Here is a 21,830-nt window from a genome sequence, read left to right as displayed (position 1 = left end):
AGGTTAAGAAATTCTGCATAAGGATAAGTATCAGCTGGCCTTCGTTTTTATTTACCTGGAACTTTTATTTCTTGTCTCCCATTTGGGACAAACTTAAGGATGAAAGTATGGCAGCACAATCCTTATAACAAGTTCAAACTGCTAATCAGGTCTGCGCAATATTTTAGTAGCATTGGGGAGATGCACATTGTCCCCAATTTCCTACTCAGACTCTCATGTACATGACACAGGAGGTGTGAATGCCCAACACGGGCAGATTTCTCACTAGCTTTCAGATCACTAAATAGTCGAGATCACTGCCACAGAATCATTCACACCAGCACAATGGCACTCCTCCAAGAATGTGTTTATTTACATGAAAACACCATTTTATACAAATAAAAAGACAAATCTTTAAAGAAGGGTCTGCCTGGGCATGCCTTCTCCTTTCCCTTATTTTGCCCCTCATTTCATCTTCTTTTGATATCATAAATAAAATGTTTTAGATTAGAAAAAGGAAATTGAGTTTGCTTCTCCCCCCGCCCACATTCCAATATTATTCTGACTAATGTCTATAGTCATCTTTCAAAGAAAAGTCTTGCCCAGGGTTATTTTATTTAATTTATTTATGTAATACAGTGTAGAAAGCTATCATGGCATAAGCAATGATTCTGTACAATCATCCTGCAGAAAAGTTTTTGGAGAATTCTTGGTAATTGGAGAACAGCAGAGCATCCCACCCCCCACCCATAAAAGTGCTTACAATGAACAGGGATTCTTTTTTTTTTCTTTTTTTTATATCAAAGATCCAAAGATACATGGACAAAAAAAGTTCAAATTCTCAATGCCTAATGTGTGCGCATAAAACAGGCACAAAGAAATTAACGTGTATCCTCTTAATTCCTATATCACAAATATAGCAGAAGCAGCAATCTGTACAGTAAAATGCAGTTGTGGAAAAAACTCTCTAAATCATTTGGAATACTTAAAAATGTTTACTTTGAAAATGCATAGTGATCAGGAAAAGAATACTTAGGCAAGAGAAGCAGCTAAACTCCCACGTTCACATGAAGCATCCCCCATCGATTTTTTTTAAAGCATATTTCAAGTAGGACTTAATTGGGTCACAAACCACAAGAATAATATACAACTGGCTAAGGGGCTATGTATGTGATAAATAATCAGGAGAGCATCTATTCATGCACTAGTTTGATACAGCTAAATTCTTTACAGTACACAAAACCCATTAATAATGTAGTGTAGAGACCAAAATGTAAAGAGAGAGAGAGAATACATTACTGATCTGTATATTAATTCAAGTTCAGGCATCTACTTGTGTTACAGCACAGCTGTCAAAGGCGATAATGAGCAAATAATAAAACAGAAGGGTTTGTTCCTTTCCACATTATTCTATAAATGAACACCGATGGGTAGTGAAGCAATGGTTTTGCTGTCCAACTTCAGAGGCTGCTGTGGCGGTAGTCTAGTTCTGCATCTGCTCAAAGAACTTATAAGTTGGATTCTCATAGCCATTCTGTTGCATCTTGGAGAGGTGGCGCTCCTCTGGGGTCACAGCAGCATCAACCTGAGAAGCAAGTATGAGAATGGCATTAAAATAAATATATAAACAAATCCCTTAAAAATGCACACAGCACTGCTAAAGCTGTAAAAAGATAAAGTGCACAGTACTCTTCTTTTACCATGATTTTCTCCTCTTTTGACATCCCAGCAGAAAGCCTTTGCCTATGTGTTATGCAGATGCTCCATACAACCACCAGGTGGTGCTGACATGTTTACACGTGGACTCAGGCCAGTATCAGGCCCAGTGGTTACTTTTGCTCCCTTAACCCAACACTAATTAGGCAAATTTATTGAGGTTGACTTTTTTTTTTTTTTTTACTTCTTTCCTGTTGGTTACAATAGTACAAACAGCCATGCTGGAGGACTGTTTTACTTGAAGGTGGGTGGTAAGCTATAAAAAAAATGCAAGAATATCACAGAGAGGGATCAGCAAAGTATGCTATTTGAATGACACTGTGTAGGAAAAAATCCCTCAACTTCCTGGACTGCCATGTATCTTCCCATGCTTATTTTAATCTGTTCCTGGTTCCATCAAATTTTATATTTGTGAAAGTGTTAAAGAGAGATCTGAGAATATTTAATGATATATGCAAATCATAGGAGCATTTATTTAGCACAGGAAAAAAGGAAAAACATTAAGGACATGCTGCTGTAGATTAATATACTTGGGGTATGTGCATGTGTTTACACTGAGCACTAGTGCTCTGCTTCTAAGAAGGTCAGAGGCTGTGAACATTTATCTCCTTACTCTCAGTGCCTGGCAGGGTTGCGTGAGGCAGTTACTCTCTGCAGATTGTGCAGGGCACTTACCCCTTTAACCAGGGGTGCTGCTGTTCTTATTTCTACTCTATTTGCTATAGCTCTCTCTCCCAGTCCACAGAGGAGAGGAGGTACTGCTTAATAATAGCTTATTTTAAACAACTTTCTGTTCTGTAAAACCACTGTAAGATAAAGAGAATGACACAAATATATAATCAGGATGAAGAAACATCTTTTCCATAGAAAAGGAGCTTCCTCTGAAGGGGCATTTTCTATTCTGTGCACGATGGACCTGGGCTCCCACCAAACCTCCAGGACCCTGCAGGCCTGTTTCCCATCACTGAGCCTCGCCAAGTGACATTCAGCATCTTCCCCAGCTTCCCTCCCCCCCACCCCCCCACCGACACAACCAATAATTGTGGCATAATTCAGGCACCAACAGCTGTCCCACTGAACTCAATGAAGGCAAAATGCCAGAGGGCACATGGTGTCTCTTCAGGGATGGTGTAGAATGGTCATAAGCCATCCAGACTTAAAAGATGTGTCCATCTAATTGCCCCATCCCCCACTGCCTGCAGGCAACCATGTCTGACCCCACCTTGCCTCATTCTGTTCCCTGATCCTTGAGTTTCCATCTGTGGAAGACACAGCAGGGCTGCCGTGTTCTCCTGTAGCCAAGTCCTCTCTCAGGCCCGGACATTTCCCCTTAGAACAGTACCACTGACAGGCACTAACGGAGAGCCAGCACTCAGGGGACTGCTCAAATGATGCCCAGCATCACTGTCCCAGGGGAGTCATTCACAGATGTTTTCCCCACCGCTTCCTGCTTCCTTTGATCTGCACTGTTGTCAACAAATGAGGTCACCTGGCTTTAATTGGCAACTGTGTAATTAGCCATAGGCTTACAAGTTAAAATCCATCATTGAAGATTCGCACCAATAATTAGAGACTTCATTCCCTCTCCAAATCTGATCAACAGGGAACAGCCTGCCTGCAGCAGTGTGCCACTCAAACTTGAGCATCTTAACTGAGATTTTGAAGAATGCCAGGGTTCAAAAAAATTATCTTGCTTTGGAAAATAGGGACAAAACTGCTGTTTCTGAATTTACAAAAAATGATGGGCTGCTTCACTGTGAAGAATGTTATATTTTTATCTCCTCCAGGAGGCACATCATTCTCAACAACCATTTATATTCATCAAGGGCAGCAGAACACCTGGCAATTTCATCTTCCTATCTCCTCTTCAAACTCCAAGGCCAAACACCTAGGAGAGTCCAGCCAGAAATGCATGGCTCAGAGGCTGGTGTGCAGTCCACACTTCCAGCCTTCCTGTCTCTTAGCCATGGTTCTACTTGCTAATCCTTGCACCCCTGGCTGCTGGGAAGGGAGCTGTATTTTGCTATTTCGACCTTGGGGTGGGTTGGCCCTCAGAGCTCAGAGGGCTCAGGCGCCTCAGGAAAAGGGATTGGTTTTACAAATGGCACCCAACAAGTTTGGGTTATATCTTTTTTTAAATCCCAAACCCCTTGAAAATGAGGAGCAAAAATCTGAGCACCCATGTTGATGGATAAACCTGGGATGGATAAACCTCTGCAGCAAGTCTCTTCCTCGTGACTGAAGTTGCAGCCTTGATGTGGGCCACCATGCAAGGGCCACTGCTTTACAACCCTGTGCAACTGGGCCTCTGCATGAGCACCACTGTTCTCTTAAACACCATCATTTCCCTTAAAGCTGAGCGGAGGCAGCTTGAGCTCCTGGCGCTTGTTCTGGAAGGACTGATGCAACAATGAAGCCAGGGGCAGAGTCTTCAAGGCAGGAGCATCTGCCACTTGCTGAGATGCAAACACACACTCGCATACCACTCTGAATACTCTCTCCTGACTCCTGGACTGGACAGCAGAAGCAACTCATCTGAAAGCTGCATGTGGTACTCTGTGCAATGCACTGTGTCTTTCTGAGACCTGGGGCTCCTGCATAGCACCATAGCAGGGCTTCAACTCCTGCAGGTACACACTGCAAGAGCAGAGCCCAGTCAGATCTGCTTTGTCCCAAACTAACTAACTTTGAGTAGAACTTTCTTTCCTTTTTCTTTTTGTGGTGCTGGGTTTGGAGCCCAAGGCCTTGTGCATGCTAGACAAGAGCTTTGCCTCTGAGCTACATGCTCAGCTCCTGAGTAGAACCTGTGAATACTCCTTGGCTTATGTCCCCTTCCTAGAGCTTTCTCCCTGATCTTGATTCTTTGGAGCCATTTATTCCTTCACTCGACCCAGAGGAATTTATAGCTCAACTACTAGATGACAGAGACAAAATTCTGCTTGGGTCTCCTTAGTTGCAAGTTATCCTAGTGCACTGCCTCTGGTGTGTGTGCTGCAAGATGTAAACTTGGAGGAGGGGCAGTGAATACCACGGTGACAGTTTATTATGTTTGGCCACCAGCAGGATTGTGCAAACGCATGTCCTTTACAAATGGCACTGAGTTAGGCAAAAGAGCAGGACCCCAGGCCCTAAAAGTTTCCATTTTAGGCCACAGAGGTGGACAAGTAGAGGAGGGGAAGAGGACCACAGCACACATTCTAGCGAGAGAGCCAACAACATTGAAGCGCTGGCCATATGCAAAGGCAAGAACTTGCCATGGGTCAGCAGTGTGGTGATTCATTCTCCTCGAGCCCTCCCAGGCTGGTTTTCTGCTCCACTGTACACGGGTCCACTTTCTTGAATACAACACCTTTCTTAATTACAATCTCCTTATAAGTAACTGAGTTACACTTATTGCCAACAGCAAGCAATTCTCAGGAAGGCTCAGGAACTCCATGGGAGGCTCTTTGTGATCATTTTAAGGCTTCCTCCACCTGCCACTTTCTTTTTCTGCTCTTCAATGAAGCCACCTGTGCCTCAAGGGCCCACCCTCACTTTTCTGACCTTCGCTTCCTGTTTAACCTGATTACTTCTGCGAACTGCTCTAGGACACCAATGTTAGTGGCCACCAAGTACCTCCATCCTGGTCGGTCACCTTCTTGCCAGAGTCCTTTAAGGACATCTTGCATATGGCCATGATGTCACCAGTATGTCAGCACATTCCTCAGGAGAGAAGTCACATGCCACGACTCCATAAAAAGCTAAATAAGCAACTCTCCTTATTTAGGTCACTAAGGAGATGACTGGGGTGTGGGGGTGAGGAGATTTCCGGTGTTCCCATCATCAGATCTGTGAAAGGAAGATTCTTCTACACCCTACCAAAGAGATTTTGTGCCCTCATCTGATTAAAGATGAAGACTCCTGGAGGAGTGGTAGGAAGAGCTACAACATTAGACAGAACACAGGGTCAGTGCTTTGCAGGGCTGTTTACACAGGAGCAGGGTGGATAATTTGACCAGCACTGGGATTCTCAGAAAGGCGAGAGAAGCTCCAATACAGTGGGCACATCTGGAAAATGGCATAATAAGGGCCACCGCGTCACTGCTTGTGGCAAAAATAAAGCACAGTTGCCTCCTTGTGAAAGCATAGCTAACGGCTGATGGAATGCATCTCTGGCCTCCTGGTGAAGTCATCACTAAATCAGCACCAACTGCTTATTTTTAAAAAACAGAACTAACAACTGCTCATTTCCCACTGCTCACACCTCTTTACATTTCCCCCTAGATTCATCTCTGTGGTCTGCTGCAGGGTCTTCCAGTCTAAGAAGGAGGGTAGGTCCTGGAGACCACAGCTGCCCTCATGCTGGAGTGCGACAGCATTCTGCCTGGGGTGACCGAGGCCAGTCCCTCTGCCTGTGCTCATTGCTCCTTTTCTTTTTCTTGGTAAAGCAGGGCCACTCATTAAAGGTTATCCTGGGACGGAAATAAAGGCACCTCCATGTACAGTGGTCCCTCAGTATCCACAGGGGGTTGGTTTCAAGGCCCAACTCCACAGATGCTCATGTCCCTTATACCAGGTGGTACAGCATTTGCATAACCCCCCCACACCTCCAGTATATCATTTCTTTATGACTTATAGTACCCAATATGATGCAAACGCTATGTGAAGAGTTGCTATACTCCATTTGCTTGGGGAAGAAATGACAATGTTTACTACATAAAAAATAATCATTTTTTTCTGCAAATATTTTCAATCTGTGGTTGGTTGGACCTGTGGATATGGAGGGCCGATTGTCCTTGAGTGTGAGGAGCCACCAAAGGGAGGCAGAGATACTTGCAGGAGGATCAGTCCCATCCAGTGCAGACTCCAGGGCACTCTCACCCACAGCACTCTGTCCCACAGGATGGTGCCACTGCTGGGTCACAGCTCCTGGCATCCGAGTTGTCCCACCCCAGCCAGAGGATATGTTCCTGAAGGGAGGTGAGGATGGCACCTCAGTAAGTTCCAGTCCAATGCTGCTGGCCATGCAGAGGACACAGAGCAGCACAAAGGCAGAAACAGGCCGGGGAAAGGAAGGAGGGACAGTTTCCTGGCTCCCGACAAGTCCTTCTCTAAGGACAAAGGAGGTGAGAGGAAATAAAATGAACAGAACGGAACGGGGCACTCAATCCAGACAGGTTTTAGTCAGTCTCAAGTCGAGACCACAAGTACCTTGCCTCTGGCTTAAAAATTAATTTCTTTTCAGAATCTGGGTCCAAGTATCAACTCCTCTGACAATTCCAAGGAGACAGTTCTCGGCAGCTGACCCTGACGGTAGGAAGGGTGCTTGTGAGGCAACTAGCTGTCTTGGAGAGAAGAGAGAACATTTTCTATTCGTAAGGTTTGCATAGAGAGTGACCAAAAGGAAGAGTGGGAACACAGTGTTCCAGGCTCGTACCTGGCTCTATGTCAGATGCAGGTAGGGACATTGGGGCTCTTTTAATACTCAGATTCTGAGCCTTGTCGTACTGGGAAATTCTTCCTTATGGGACCCAGGATGTGTCCTCTTAGACAAATGCGTGAGTCTCACACTGCCATGCAGGGGAGCCCTGATAGAGGCGCTGCCATTCTGCACAGCATCCCTAGGTTGTCTTGGACTGAACTGTATTTGCCTTAAATCCACGTTAAAGTCCTAACACCCGCCCCTGCCCCACACCAGGCTGTGTGGCTCTATTTGGACAGGACTTTAAAGAGATACTTAAGGATAAGTGGCATCCTCAGGGTGGGTCCTCATCCAGCATAACTGATGTCCATAAAAGAAAGGGGAGAGGGACATGGGAAGAGTGTGAAGTTGCATGGAGAAGTGGCCATCTTTAAGCCAAGGAGAGAAGTCCCCGAAGAAACCCCCCACCCACACAGGATCTCAGACTTCCTGCCTCTTGTTGTTTACAGTGTTCCTGCCCTGGACTGTGGATCACTCAGTTCCCTCCCTCCTGGGTTTCATTCATTACACTGCTCTTTAATGCATCCACACCAGCACCAACAGAGAAATCGCATCAGCAGCTCCTGTGACCCAGTTGTCTGTGGAGACTACAAGTGCCCCCCAAAGTGAGATTTCTGACTTAGTTACAAATTTACTTTATTTAAACTGTCCTTGCCCTCCTCCAGAGAGCAGTTTGGAGCACAGTTTCTTGGAGTTAGTGAGAGATGTTTCACTGGCTGGGAATCTCTGGACTTTGACCTTGATCCTAATTAAGTTTCACATTGTGTGGATACTTCTAAGGCCAAGATTAGAAGATTAATTTGATCACTGGGTTCTCTTGTAGCTCTAAAAACCTCTCAAATATGTATTAATTCACCCTAACAAGTTACACAAACTATGAGATTTTAATTTTTTTTCTCACCAAAGCTGCATTTTAAATGCATAAAAGAACTTATTTGTAAATCTCTCTTTCCTTCTCCCCCTCTCTCTCTCCTGTATGGAATCATATTTGAACATTGTAGCCATTCTGTTCCCTTGGTGTATCCCACGCCTTCTGTGTGTATACTCCTGTTAGTCAGACTGGCCTTTGGGGAGGAAGATTACAAAAGCATAATCATGTAGTGATTGCGATGATCACTGGTGTGTCTTCTCACCACCCCCAGGGCTATTGTATTAGCATCCTGAAACTAGGGTTTTTCAGGTGGAAGTGCAGAGTAATAGGGGGAACAGCATCCTAAGTCACAATTATACACTTTGTACTTGGTACAAAAGTGATTCCCTGAAGAATTTATTTTTATATTTATTTTTCAGTTGTAGTTGGACACAACACCTTTATTTTTGTTTATTTATTTTTATGTGGTACTGAGGATTGAACCCAGGGCCTCGCATGTGCTAGGCAAACACTCTACTGCTGAGCCACAACCCCAGCCCTCCCTGCAGAATTTTAAAGATAAGGATCATTACTGAAAATTAGTAACCTTTATCTTTACCAGGTTTTATTTAGAGACCAGATTATTTAAAGGAAAAAAAAATAGGAATAAGTGTGTTTAGTAATTTTTTTTAAAAGCAACCGTCTATTTATTTTTCCTTTTCCTAATTTCTGATACTATTTTTGTTGTCTGCTTGTTTGTTTTAAAAAAGGCTTAAGTGTAATCATAGTTTTTTAAGCCAGGCATTATTATTAGTGTTATTTTGGTAATTCTGTTTGTTTTGCTTTTTGGTACCAGGGATTGAACCCAGGGATGCTTAAACATTGAGCTACATCCCAGCCCCCCTTTTTTTGTTTGTTTTGAGACAGTGTCTCACTAAGGTGCTTAGGGTCTCCCCAAGTTGCTGAGGTTGGCCTTAACCTTGCAATTGTTCTGCCTCAGCCTCCTGAGTTTCTGGGATTAGAGGCATTCACCACCGCACCTGGTAATTTTGATAAAAATCATAATATTCAGCATAATATTCACAGTATGGTGGAATGAATAAAAACCAGCAAGAGACGAGTAGCTGCAATCTGAGCACCATGGAGGAACACTTGATCCTTAGACCAATGCTCAGCCTAATTTCCCTTGGGTCTTCCTTAATTTCTGCTAGCAAACATGCCTCCACGTTTACCTACCTCCACCACGCCATGATGGATGGATGTGTACTGCTTCTTCTTCAGCATCACCAAGGTGATGACAATCACTGTCGCTATGACAACACCGCCCACCATGAGTCCAATGATTGCACCTTTGTTTGAACCCACATCTTCGGCAAAGAACACCTTGAAAACAAATCAAGAGAAAGGATTGTAATTGAGAGAGACGCTGGATGCGGTCTGTGGAAAGTTCTTGTATATCCTCTGTCCTCACTGAATCTTACACTCTGAGTTGGTCGGTCACTAAGAATGATAACCCTATTTTACAGAGTGATGAACAACATGTGGCTTCTCCAGGTGCAGGGAAGTCTACTTTCCCCCCATATGTCGAAACAGAAGTCTGCAGGGACCTGACACCTTGTGTGACAGGCGAACTCTTGTCAAGTAACAGGCTGGCAGCTCTAGGACCTATCTCAGCCATGAAGGCACTCAAGGAGATTAAGAAGGGAGGCCGGCATAAGTAACAGCAAGTTTAAACTGGAATTCCGGATGTGCGACTCTGAGTGACCCTGCCTTAGGTACTTTCCAAACCCACAGATGTCCTCATTTCTTTAGAGGAACATGTTTAATACTTAGCAATAAGCAACCCAAAACAGAAGAGCACATCACATTACCTACTTCCAGTTACACTGATTCAGTAAGATTCTAATTAACCTTGAGAAGCATACTGCATGTTAAAAGCATAATGTTATTTCAAAGGGAAAAAGTAGTAGGCCAAGAGGCTCTTAACAGTCACACATAGGTCACGCTCTCGGTGTTGTCTACAGAGGCCAAAATTAAAAATGTTGCTTTATCCTTTTGTTTACTTGGATAAAATAAAAAGAATTTGGAGAACATTGTAAAGAAGAAATAATATTCAGTATGAAAAATTTATTGCACCACATTTCTTCAGATTGTATACAAAAGCAAGTCATTATTTTTCAATGTTATCTATTTAAAAATAAAAGTACACTGCCACTTTTGTCATTTTGTTATATAAGGCGTCTTATGCTAGACCAAAAAAAGAAAAACTATTGCTAAACATATAACACATTTGTTAAGGAAGTTAGTGAAAACAGTGGCTTAGATAATTCTTTCAATAAAGCCTCAAAGACAGTCAAATGACAGATTTTCATTGCTAAAACTATTACTGTAGCAATCTACAATAGTCACATAAGCCACAGCACATAAAGCAAATTTCTAGAAGGATGTTATGCATGGTGTCTCTCCAACCAAATTAGAATTGTTCATACTTAGTCCCTTTTCTAAACAAATATGCTAGATCAACATATTTATTAAAGGAAGTCATTAATTAGCTAATGATACTAATGTGAGGTAATCAGAAATAAATATGAGTCTGGACATACCCCTATGTCTTTAAGAAAATACTGTAATTTTGTAATATTCATTGCACTAATTATAGTACATTATCTTATCAACTAGTTCAGTAGAGGGAGCTGATTTCCCTAATTGCTGCCACCACCATTAGTCACTGTCGCATTACAGGACTTAGTGTAATTACTGAAAAGGGCTTATATGACACAGGCTCCGGAAAATGTGAATCTGCACATTCATCTTCAGCTTTCTGTCCTATCAGCTCTCAATTCTTCAGCAGTTCCCTCAGTTTTTTGTTTGAAACTCTTCAGCATCAGCCAGATCAAAAGCACTTCAGATTTCCCAATAACTAAACTTGCAAGTGAAAGCCATGCTTCAAAGGGTAAATGTCTTTTGACAAAACAGATAATGAGAGTGAAAATGCAAATCCAAATCCCAAGTCAGTTTTGGATTTGCTACAGTAATTTGGAGGGAAGGGAAAAGGCATAAACAATAAAAACATTTATTCTGGAGATTAGTACTAGGGTTTATAAACTTCATGGATATTGGAAAGATATTTGCCACCTGAAAAGACACTCGCGTATGCACGCGTGCGCGTGCGCGCGCGCACACACACACACACACACACACACACACACAAAACAAACGACTGAAAGTATTTCTCAAGTATTATTACTGAATGCGTGATAAACTGTCTTTTTATTAATTTAATCCCTCACTGTGCTTATTGCTAACATAGAAGGAGCCTTAACATAATCCAGGATATATTATCTGAATTTGGTGAAGATTTTATATAACTATTTGAGCTGTCTGCCTGCAAAGAGATGTTTCCTTATTGTATTTATTCCAATTCTAACACGAGAAAGGAAAGAAATCCATTTTGTCTGAAAAGGAAGCTGCCTGTGTCTTTGTCCAAACCTTCTGATGAATGACACTGCTGGGAAGATTGGGGATTGTGATCCTCTCTCTCATTCCACCCACCTCTGCAGGGTTTCTTCCCTTGTAAGAGAACTAAAATGCTGGGAAGTGGTGGAGGGAATAGGAGGGAAGGGCAGGAGGGACAGATAGAAACGTGAAAGGCCTTAGGTTTGATCCTCAGCACCACATAAAAATAAATAAATAAAATAAAGGTATGTGTCCAACTACAAATAAAAAATAAAATATTAAAAAAAAATCTATTACAGGTTGAGAATCCCCTGTCCAAAATGTTTGAGACCAGGAGTGTTTCAAATTCTGGATTTTGGAATATTTGCATATACATAATGAGGAATCTTGGGGATAGGACCTGATTCTAAACCCAAAGTTCATTTATGTTTCATATATACCTGAGGGCAGTTTTATATAATGTTTTAATAATTTAGTGCATGAAACAAAATTTCATGGTATAAAATTTTGCACTTGGGGCATCATGTCAGTATATTCAAAAAGTATTGTGTTTTGGAGCATTTCGGATTTTCAGATAAGAGGTGATCAACCTGTATAAATCTATTTCCCTAGAGAATACTGTGCAAGCTGATTAACGTGACTGTTATAATGAAATTAATTCTACTTTAAACCCTGCATGGATTTAGCTGCCTTCTAGGTGGAGCTATAACAGAGCCCCCTTTTCTTCAAGTTTTCATGAGGATCCTACAGGCAAGCATTTCATTGTTGTTTTTATCTTTTATTTCATTCGATTCCTCACACAGCATGAGCAAGACATAACAGGTCCTTTGGTAAGATAAACAATAGATGGAAGAGGTGAATAATTTGGCATACCAATTTTTGGTGACGAACTTCAAATCCTGAGTCGTGTCGGAATTCCGCGTCCATCTTCACCTCAGAGATCTCTTCTGTCTTGATATTTGTCAGCCCAGAACCTGTATCATGCCACGATGAAAATATGCAGGACAATCCATGAGTTTTGACTATAAACAGTAACTTTATGAGACTAAGGCTACTCAAAACTTCTTTCTAGGATTGAGGTTAGAGGAAAGTAATTAAGGACTTTCTTCAAGGAACATGACATCCTGTATTTAAATGGTTAATCGCTGCCTATTTTAAACAAAAAGAAATTAAAGATCGAAGAAGTCTGAAACACATGTGATAATTTAAAAAGGATGTGGGGAGAGGACAAAAGATAAATGCTGGTTGGGAGGTTGGCAAGCATTTGTTCCTAGAAAATGTCGGTTTAGGGACTTATTGTCTCGCCTATTATGTGCCTTTTTCTATGTGCTGTCATTTCTTCAGAAAAAAAATGAGCATTAATTACCTGGTAGAACAGAACTGTTACTCCGAGGCTTTGTTCTAATTACAAATAAATTATGTTCACGTATCTATGCAGTGAAGCATTGTAAAATTATATAATTTATTTAGTTGAGCATTCTAGTGTGTGTGTGTGTGTGTGTTTCTTCTGCTGAGTATAGAGCTTCAGAACATAATACTCTTCCTTCTCTATAGATTGCTATATGATCCTTACACCAATTGTTACAATTAATTTCCTTATTCAAATATTAATTAGAGGTTTAAAAACAAAATGCAAAGGTATTTTAGAAACAAAAATGAAAGCACAAAGGATCAGTGTCAGTTCCCATGTTGGAACATTTAAATATCAAAAATTCAAATTTTAGGATGAAAAGGGCTTTTAAAAATAATTTTCTCTATGGTGTTTCAATCCAGGGGTGGGTTCTCAGCTCCTTCTTGGACACAGGGAATATATCAGATAGTTCTGCCTACTAGAATGGTCTTTCTTACATTAAGATGACACCATTTTCCCTGGGGCCTGCAGCCTGGGTCACCACAGCAAGCTGGTGCCCTGCCTTCCACACGATGGCCTTCATGAGGCCTATCAGACACCAGGGAGAGGCAACATGTCATGCTGATTCTTTCCCTTCTTAGCTCCATATCCTGAGTTCCTTCAGCTCCTCTAGGAAATAATTCCTTGCTCTTGGCCTAATTGCCCTTCCAGTCTTACTAAGAGGTGCTGTGGAACTTGTCACACACCTGCCAACACTGAAAAGCACCATGCCTATAGCATAGAATGTGTGGCTACAGAAAGGCAGCATAATTTGACAAAGCTCAGGGAACCCATGCTGGGTGTGACATGTACCTGTTTTCTTGTCCAACTGCCTAAAAAGCAGCTGTTTTGTAACTTATCCCAAAAGAGACCCGCCAACAATGTCAATCTACACATGGCATGTAGATGGTGACACTACTTTCTCTCCTTTCTTCTTTTCAGAACTGTTCTCCTATTCCTAACTTCCTCTTCTCCAGAATTCCAAAAAGATCATGGGCAGAGGTTCTAGTTCACCTTCAAGTTCTTGCTCTGGGGTTTGTCTGGGTCATGAGGAGTTGAATTTGTTGATACTGCTCCTTTCAAGAGGAGGAACGTAATTCCCTCACCCTGTGTGTGGACTGGACACAGTGACTTGTTTCTACATTAACAAAATATTGGAGAAGTGATAGTGTATGATTTCAGAGACTAGGTCATAAAAAGCAATGATGTTTCCTTCCTCGATCACCTGGTGTGGGAGAAGCCAGGTGCCATGTAAGGATGCCCAAGAAGTCTTATAGTCCTAGGAAGATTGATAGGTATGTTCGTGTCCATAGCAATGTGAAAGAGCGCCTTGGAAAGAGACCTACCATCCTTGGGTCAAGCCTTCAGAGAACCTCAGCTCTGGCAATGTCTTCAGTATTAGACCCGAACTGGAATCATGCAGCTAAACCACCCAAAAAAATCCTGGCTGTTAAAAACTAAGAAACTAAATACTTGCTCTTTTAAGTTGCTAAACTCTGGGGCTATTTGTTATATAGCAACAGCTAACTAATACAAGTGCCTAGCACTTTCTTTTTTCATCTTGCTGTACCTCGGGCCTCAGTTTCCTTTTAAAGATCATTCTTGTTCATAGAGACATAAAGGACACAAGCAAAGCACAAGAGTTTCCCTTTCTTATCTCTTTAACTGTGGTCCTCTAATTGACCTAGTTCGCTAGTCCTCACCCTAAGAACCGCAGAGCTCTCTCTTCTTTTTTTCTTAAAGTTATTAGCAATATTTATAAGCTTCAACTCTTTCTGTCTTCTAACCTCCTGATACTGATTTTTATAGAGGGTGATACTACTACTCGTTTCTCATTGGTGCAGGTGGTACGTTTTTAATCTTCCTAGGAGGAACTTTAAAATCTGAGATCCTTCCTTCTATAACAATAGTGACATCTTTGGAATTCATCCTTTTTCTGTTATCAGAATCTGGAGATATAATAATTAAGATTATGTTTTCAAAATCATTTTTTTTTTGGTGGGGGAGGGCGTGGATCTGGGGATTGACCCTGGAGTCTCATACATGCTAGGAAAATGTTCTACCTCTGGGCTACATCTCCAGCCCTGTTTCTAAGATTTTAAAGATAACCCTCTTGAATAGTCTTCCCTTTTAGATTTGGAGTCAATTATACTAAAAAAAAAATCTAAAGAATAAGTTCTCCAATTCAAAATTATGTTAAGTTCATACTATTTCTGAAATAATACAGAATACTTCTGGTGATCAAAAAAATGAAATTCATTTAACAAGTCAGTATGACTGATAATGAACATTTATAGGTCATTAGTTGGAAAGATTTTCAGCAGAAAGAGCTCTTGCTAGGTCATTTTCATTTATCAGGTATGATCATTTTCTGAAGACTTTCTTTACACCAAGTAAATTTCACCAAAGAATTAGCCAGACATGGTGGTACACACTTGTACAATCCCAGTGACTCAAGAGGCTGAGTCAGGAGGATTAAAGTTCAAGGACAGCCTCAGCAACTTAATAAGCCTTAAGCAACATAGGGAGATTTTGTCTCAAAATAAAAAATAAAGTACTGGGGATGTGGCTCAGTGATTAAATACCTCTGGGTTAAATCCTTGGTATAAAAGAAAAATTAAGAAGTTTGGAAACACAGGAAAACATCAATAACAGGCAGATACTGCATGCACTGGGCAGTTTTAAACAAATGGCAGGGGCCTGTGTTCACATGAGTCCAAGAGGCCTTTTCTGGGTTGGGCTGGTCAGTGCTCATTCTCCATCTAAGTCAGGAGAGGGAAGGACCTGCTGTGCACTTGGGGGTGAGGTAGACACCTTTCACATAGCTGGGGGCAGTGTGGGTTCCTTGATTAGGACTGAGAAGGATGATAATACACCATTAAAGCTCAGGGGATCTCTCCACCCCACATGGAGAGCCTGCTGATGTATTTTTCTTATAACTTGTCCTTTACAGTCAATTTTTCTCTGGAAATAAGCCAGAAGGGAGTATCAGCCAGCCTAGAAATTATACTGTTATTATTGTGGCTCCTATGTGACTCTTCCTGCTAGAAGTTACAACCTTCTGGTTTGTCAGATATGAAAATCAAGGAGAAGGCACTTTCCTCCTCATGACTGTAGAGCACTAGATGGGAGAAACCCAACACCCTTTGGCTTGCTTGTTTCTGAGCACAACAGTGATTACTCAGAAATAGTGACGCAGGGTAATTGGGAAGGGTTTGAAGTCTGAAGATATAATTTGGTACCTCAGATTCAAGTGTGTGGCCTCACAACATGATGATGAAGAACCAAAATGAATGCTACAAAACAACTGAGGAAATCAGTCTAAATGCTCAACAGACTCATTAGCAACACAAAAATCTGGGGTCTCTACATGACCTAACAGATATCCAGAAAATAATGGTGTTCATAAACACGCCTTCACCAGAACCTTCCTCGTGTCACATCTGAACATTCTTTCTCATCATCTATGCTCTCTGGTTGGGCGTAACAAGTCTTACATGGTGTAAACAAGGAAGCCTGACCTAGGACGTTCTCTCATCTGTATGGAACTGTCCTCCCTGTCAATCCATGAGCTTCACGGCTTTCACAACCTCTCTGGAAGCTCATCTTCAGCAAGTCCCCCAGTTATCACACCCTTGGGTTAGTCTCTATCTGTTCACATCACAGAATGTCCTTGCTGGACCTGATGTAGCTTTGTGTTTCTCTGCCTTCCAGATTCCATGACATCTTTCTAAATATGTAAAGTGGGTTCCTTCCTTCATTCCTCAAGCTCCTGAGAGAAGGGACCTTATCATTTTAATTTCTTTTAACCCTCCACAGAATGTAATTCAGGGATTGCTGTGAAATATCAAAATAGAATAATAATACTGTTATTGGTACAACAAAGATCTTTGGATGGCTTTCTCCCATGATATCATTAGCTAGTGTCTAAAAACAGATTAGTTATTTGCCAGTGTATGAAAAATGTCCTTTTCATGTCAGACTTTAAAACATTCCGTGTTGTGTCACCCCTATTCCGACAGGAACACACAGGCCTGGCTTACACAATTCAGAAAATGGGCTGAGTGAGTGCTTCTGCACATCTTAGGTTTGCATATGGAAAATGTGTCTCCTTTTAGAAATAAAAGGAGAAGCCCATGAAGAAATGCCCCAAGGCCAAGGGCCCACCTGAGCTGGGTTTGGCTGCAGTTAGAGTTGAACTGACCCTCTGTTTTGAGTCTCAACAACTGGCTGAGCAAAATGGGAATGTCAACTTGTGGCTCCTTGAAATTCACTTACGTGACACTGACAATAAGGAGGACATTAGGACAGCCGAGATTGTCTCTGACTTACGATAATTTAAGTTCCCTTAAAAGCCCTTCAGACAAGATTCATAAAATCAATGAGATCAGCTGTCAGGACGTGTCACTCCGCTGTCTCTGCTGCCACTCTGCATCACAGCGTGAGAGCAGGAAGACGCCACAAGAAGGGCTCTCAAGAGTCTTCATGCGTGACTGTGCTGGAGGCAGTCAGGGCACGAGCATACACTGGCAGCAAGAGAGACAGGGTCTACTTCTGGCCCTGCTGCTCTTTCAATAGGGAGCAAAGGTGGACCTCTGTATGTTGATGATTTAAAAATTTTTTTTTTTTGGTACTGGGGGTTGAACCCAGGGGTGCTTTTACCACTGAGCTACATTCCCAGTTCTTTTTAAAAATATATATATTTTTTACTTTGAGACAGGGTCTCACTGAGTTGCCCAGGCTGGCCTTGAACTTGTGAACTCCTGCCTCAGCCTCCCTTGTGGGGTTACAGGTATGCACCATCACACCCAGCCATATGTTGATGTCTTCAAGGCAGGTTAATCTCCTGTTCCTTGACCACTGCATGGGACTTTATGAGGGTAAAAAAGAAAGAAAATATGGAAAAACAGGTGCTATTGGCAGTAATATTTCCCCAGAATATACACATTTTTTAATTCAATAATTTCCCTTCTTTCGGATTTTCTGAACACATGGGTCCTACCCACTGGATGAGGCTATGTATGGCATAGATTCCAGGCATGCATGTGTCTCTTGTAGTGGGATGTTATGCTTAAAACCAAGTTCGCACCATAGGATAAATGGAGAACAGAGGGTGAAGAGTGCATTTCTTCTTAATGTTTGGGATAAAAAATAACTGTCTATTTTGTTATTAATGACATTTGTAAATAAAAAATAAAAAGGGCTTATTTGCAAAATTTTGCATATACATCTGTTGTGTTATTTTAGCCACTCATTGGGAGTAAGTATATACAACCCACAAAAGAGAAAAAGTATTTCTGGCTCTGGAGATACACCAATTCTGGTATTTTCAGAAAGTCCTGCCTACTTTAGTAACTAACTGAAGCTTGAGCCCAGTTTAGTTGGAAAAGGACCCATGTGGAGACCAAAGGAGAAAGGAAAGCCAGGCTTATGGCAGGAACCAAGTAGGTCACCACCAGACTGTCTGCACCTGTGTGGGCTTCCATTTTTGAGGACTGGTTCTACATAATCCTCTTCATTAAAAAAAAAAGAAAGAAAGAAAAGAAAAAGAAAAGAAAAGAACCCAAAATTTGAGAAGGGCTTTTTTTTTTTTAGTCTCAAAGGGATAGCTCAGAAACAAAAACTAGATGATGACTTAAATAGAAACTTGGAAAATGAGGTGTGAGGAGAATTTTATGAAGTTTGGTTTTAAGGTCATTTCAGATTCTGTATGGCAATGTGTGCAACTTATGAGGCTGATCATGGAGAAAGAGGACCTGTTTTGCTCAAGCAGAAGTTGCTGAGAGGCAGGAGGGAGGCGGGTCAGATACCTGGTCGAGTGGTCAGTCCTCGGTCGGCAGCGGGGCGGGCATCGACAGGCTCAACTGGGCGCAGGAAGCAAGAGACACAGAAAGCAAACAAGACAAATCAAGATGGTGAGTTGTGGCTCCTGAACGCACAGCAGGGAAAAGCATGTGCAATAAACAAGTTATTAAAAAGAAGCAGCTGGAAAAGAATCTCAGTGAGCCAATCATGAGCGTCGCGGAACAGGAGGGGCGCCACTTCAAAAGCCTTATCACCATTGACAAATCAACCCAGTCTCCTTAGTTTCCTCAAAAGCACTCGCCAGGGCACAAAGCAACATCAAAGAAGAGGGAGGGTGGGTTTTCCTCGGAGGCAGTTTAGCGATGGTTTCTTGGCTTTTGATTAGAAATAAAAATAGATTACAGCCCACCCTGCAGAAAACCTTAAAGATACCTCCTTTTACAACTGTCCAGTCTTATCTTCTTCTACAGTTAATTAACTACAAAAGGCCTCTGTTAAATCTCTAGAGAAAATGCAAATATGAATTTATTAGGAGAGCAAAGTTTCACCAGATAATCTGTCAGTTAGTGAATTGACTTTGTCCTTCATTTGAGGGTAGAAGAGGTTTATAAAACCACAGATTCTTTTACTCTCTTCTTTTTAAAAGGCTGGTTTCCATCGGAGAGATGACATTCCACTGAACTCTGTGAAGTGAGACTGTTTCCTTTTACATTTGTTGACATTCACAATTATTCCTTTGTATGTGTTCTGGGTCTGACCCAAAGAAAACAGTGTGAGCGGCACAATAGTGCCCACCCTTGCTCACCATCATCTGGCATTTCCAAATGGTTCTCACTGTCAGAAAATGCTTCCTTGAGCTTACACTGGTCTTTGAAGAAATAAGGAAGGGAGAGAGAAATAAAGCTTTTAGGATTAACAAATTGGTCAAAGGGCAAATGAAGCCAAGGGCAGAGAAAAAGTGCTTCAGTAGGGTCTGGCATATACAGAGGGAAGATGGTGAGAAAACTGAACATGGGGTGAAGGGAACACAAGCTGTGCTTGATGGGATGGCTCTGGAGCGGCAATTTCAACTGCACAGCTCACTGATGCTAATATGCCAAGCATTTACACGGGAGATTATGAACCCCAATCAATTGTGAATTCTGCAGGAATGGGGAAGGAAGAAAGTAGAAGCAAGCTAAGTATTCAAAATATGAGAAAATCTTGTTTCTGAGATGACTGAGACATTTAAATACATCCAAAGATGAGAGCACTTGTCCTTTCTGGTGCATCTAAACCCAGACCCAGCATTTATATATCATCCCCCACGACCTTGGGTAAGCAGTCACTTCTGAGGTGGTTCTTCCACATGGAAATAGAAATGATAACATCTCACCTCCAATTGTAGTAAGGCACAAATAACTTTAAGAGTCTGTTTCAGAGACTATTATTAAATATCCTATAATGACTTGGGTGGATGACAGTTCTCTGGCACTTTTTTCTTGCACTAGAATTAGACACACTTTCTTCTGCAGCTCGCAAATATATTTCAACAATGAAGTCTCTGTGTTTGTGTTTCATCTTCCCCTCCCTTGTGTAAAAACATGCATATGTGACTTTATTCCTCCTTATAAAATGGAGTTGATAGAAGGATTATTGAACTTTGTGAGAATTTCCTGATGACCAGGGGTCCAAATGTGCTTCACTTGCAGTTAAGAACACCAAACCACACTCACAGGAGCAAATACACAACTTAGAGTGGTGGCGGTCACAGACTCCAACTCTCATTTGATGAGAAAACGTGTATCTGACCTAGTGGGAAGCCATTACATTTGTGTTTTAACTGTAGGATGAAGAGCTGGTGGCCTCCCGGGGCACGGCTATGCCATCTATCTTTGTGATCTTGGACAAATCACATTCTTGATGAACCTTAGTTTTGTCACAAGCAGATAGGGGTTTTTCAGGACACACCTCTATGGAAGAAACTTACAAATAATAAAGCACGAGTCCATATTATTACTTAATACTGGAAAGTATCAAACATGCATAGGAAAAAGTCTAAAAGACATTACTATGAAATAACTTCATTCCTTCTATCTGGGTGAGATTACTCCAATAAACTTCCCTCTACTTTCAAAAAGTAGAAAATATTTTATAATGTCAGAAAAATGTATTAGTGATACACTTTTTTTTTCAGTGTGAATGAGCAGAATGACCAGGCGTTGGACCCTCACTGGACTCGACTGACTGCTCTTGAGAAAAGCAACACCTTTCTGGTAAGCACCAGACGCTAGGATGGTGAGGACTGCATGAATTCTGAAAAAAAATAAAGCCTTTGAGAACTCTAGATGTTTCCGATAGAAGGTGAGTGTGCATGTATCTGTAAAAAGATGAGCAAGGCACAAGTTTCAGGGGGAAGGAGAAGAGAGGTGAAAAGGGAAGAAGGGAGGGGCCTGCAGAACTGCATTATCACAGGCTTCTTATCTATTCATTCATTTTAAGGGCACATTGTTTGGGCCATGTGGGGATTCATCTGGAGACAGGATGAAGATAAAGTCTCTTTAATAAGATCTTGGTTTCATTAAAAAAAAAAAAAAAAAAAAAAAAAGCAAGCTACTATGTCCCAGCCACTCTTCCAAGAGCTTCTCATGCTGTCTCACTTAAGGCACACACCATCCCATTGAGCTGGGAATGAATATCAACCTTGTTTTACAGATGAGGTGACATCTAGGGAGGAATAAGTAACTTGCCCACAATCACAGAGCAGAGCTGGACTTGAAGCTCAGTTTTCATCCTTGGAGAGTGTGGAGGAGGACTTAACTCTTCCATGAGATGGTGGGGAATGTGGAAGTGTTTTTGGATGTCACTAGACTAGGGAAAGAGAGGATGCTATGGGCATTTGGTGGATGGGGTTGAGGATGTTAGGTGCTGTACCCAGGACAATGTCAACAAATCTCATACTCGGTGTGGGTTTCAAACTTTGCACTCCTATTGTGGGAGTTCATGACAGCATGAACCAAACTGAATTTTATACATAAATACCATGCATTTTTTGCAGATTTTAATATAATCTGGATATACCAGAGGCACACTATTGGGTAAATTGGGGAAGACTGGTTTATTCAGAACTTTCCCAAGAATTATTCAAAATTTTGGAAAATCATGTTGCTGATGCTTCTGCTGTTTATGGACCC

The 21,830-nt window shown here is 41.7% G+C and overlaps 1 protein-coding gene across 6 annotated transcripts in view; it reads right to left on the bottom strand.

Moving 5' to 3' along the window:
• Positions 1-330: 330 nt before the first annotated feature.
• App (amyloid beta precursor protein) overlaps positions 331-21,830 on the bottom strand; it is a 242,250-nt gene continuing 220,750 nt past the window's right edge. For 3 of the 6 annotated variants that reach the window (XM_046430448.2, XM_046430450.2, XM_046430453.2), the window contains 4 exons: positions 18,663-18,716; positions 12,336-12,436; positions 9,243-9,389; positions 331-1,564 (listed from right to left, as the gene is read on the bottom strand). In XM_046430448.2, coding sequence (XP_046286404.1) covers positions 1,463-1,564; positions 9,243-9,389; positions 12,336-12,436; positions 18,663-18,716 — 404 coding nt within the window. In that variant the 3' untranslated portion in view covers positions 331-1,462. The remainder of the gene's footprint in view (positions 1,565-9,242; positions 9,390-12,335; positions 12,437-18,662; positions 18,717-21,830) is intronic. The other 3 variants (XM_046430449.2, XM_046430451.2, XM_046430454.2) reach the window with 1 other exon arrangement.

This window comes from Marmota monax, unplaced genomic scaffold (assembly GCF_021218885.2).
Source record: "Marmota monax isolate L192 unplaced genomic scaffold, Marmota_monax_Labrador192_F-V1.1 WCK01_AAM20220418_F8-fsc00016, whole genome shotgun sequence".
NCBI lineage: Eukaryota > Metazoa > Chordata > Mammalia > Rodentia > Sciuridae > Marmota > Marmota monax.
The sequence above is the reverse complement of the archived record's forward strand: the minus strand, read 5'-3'. Positions and strand labels throughout refer to the sequence as shown.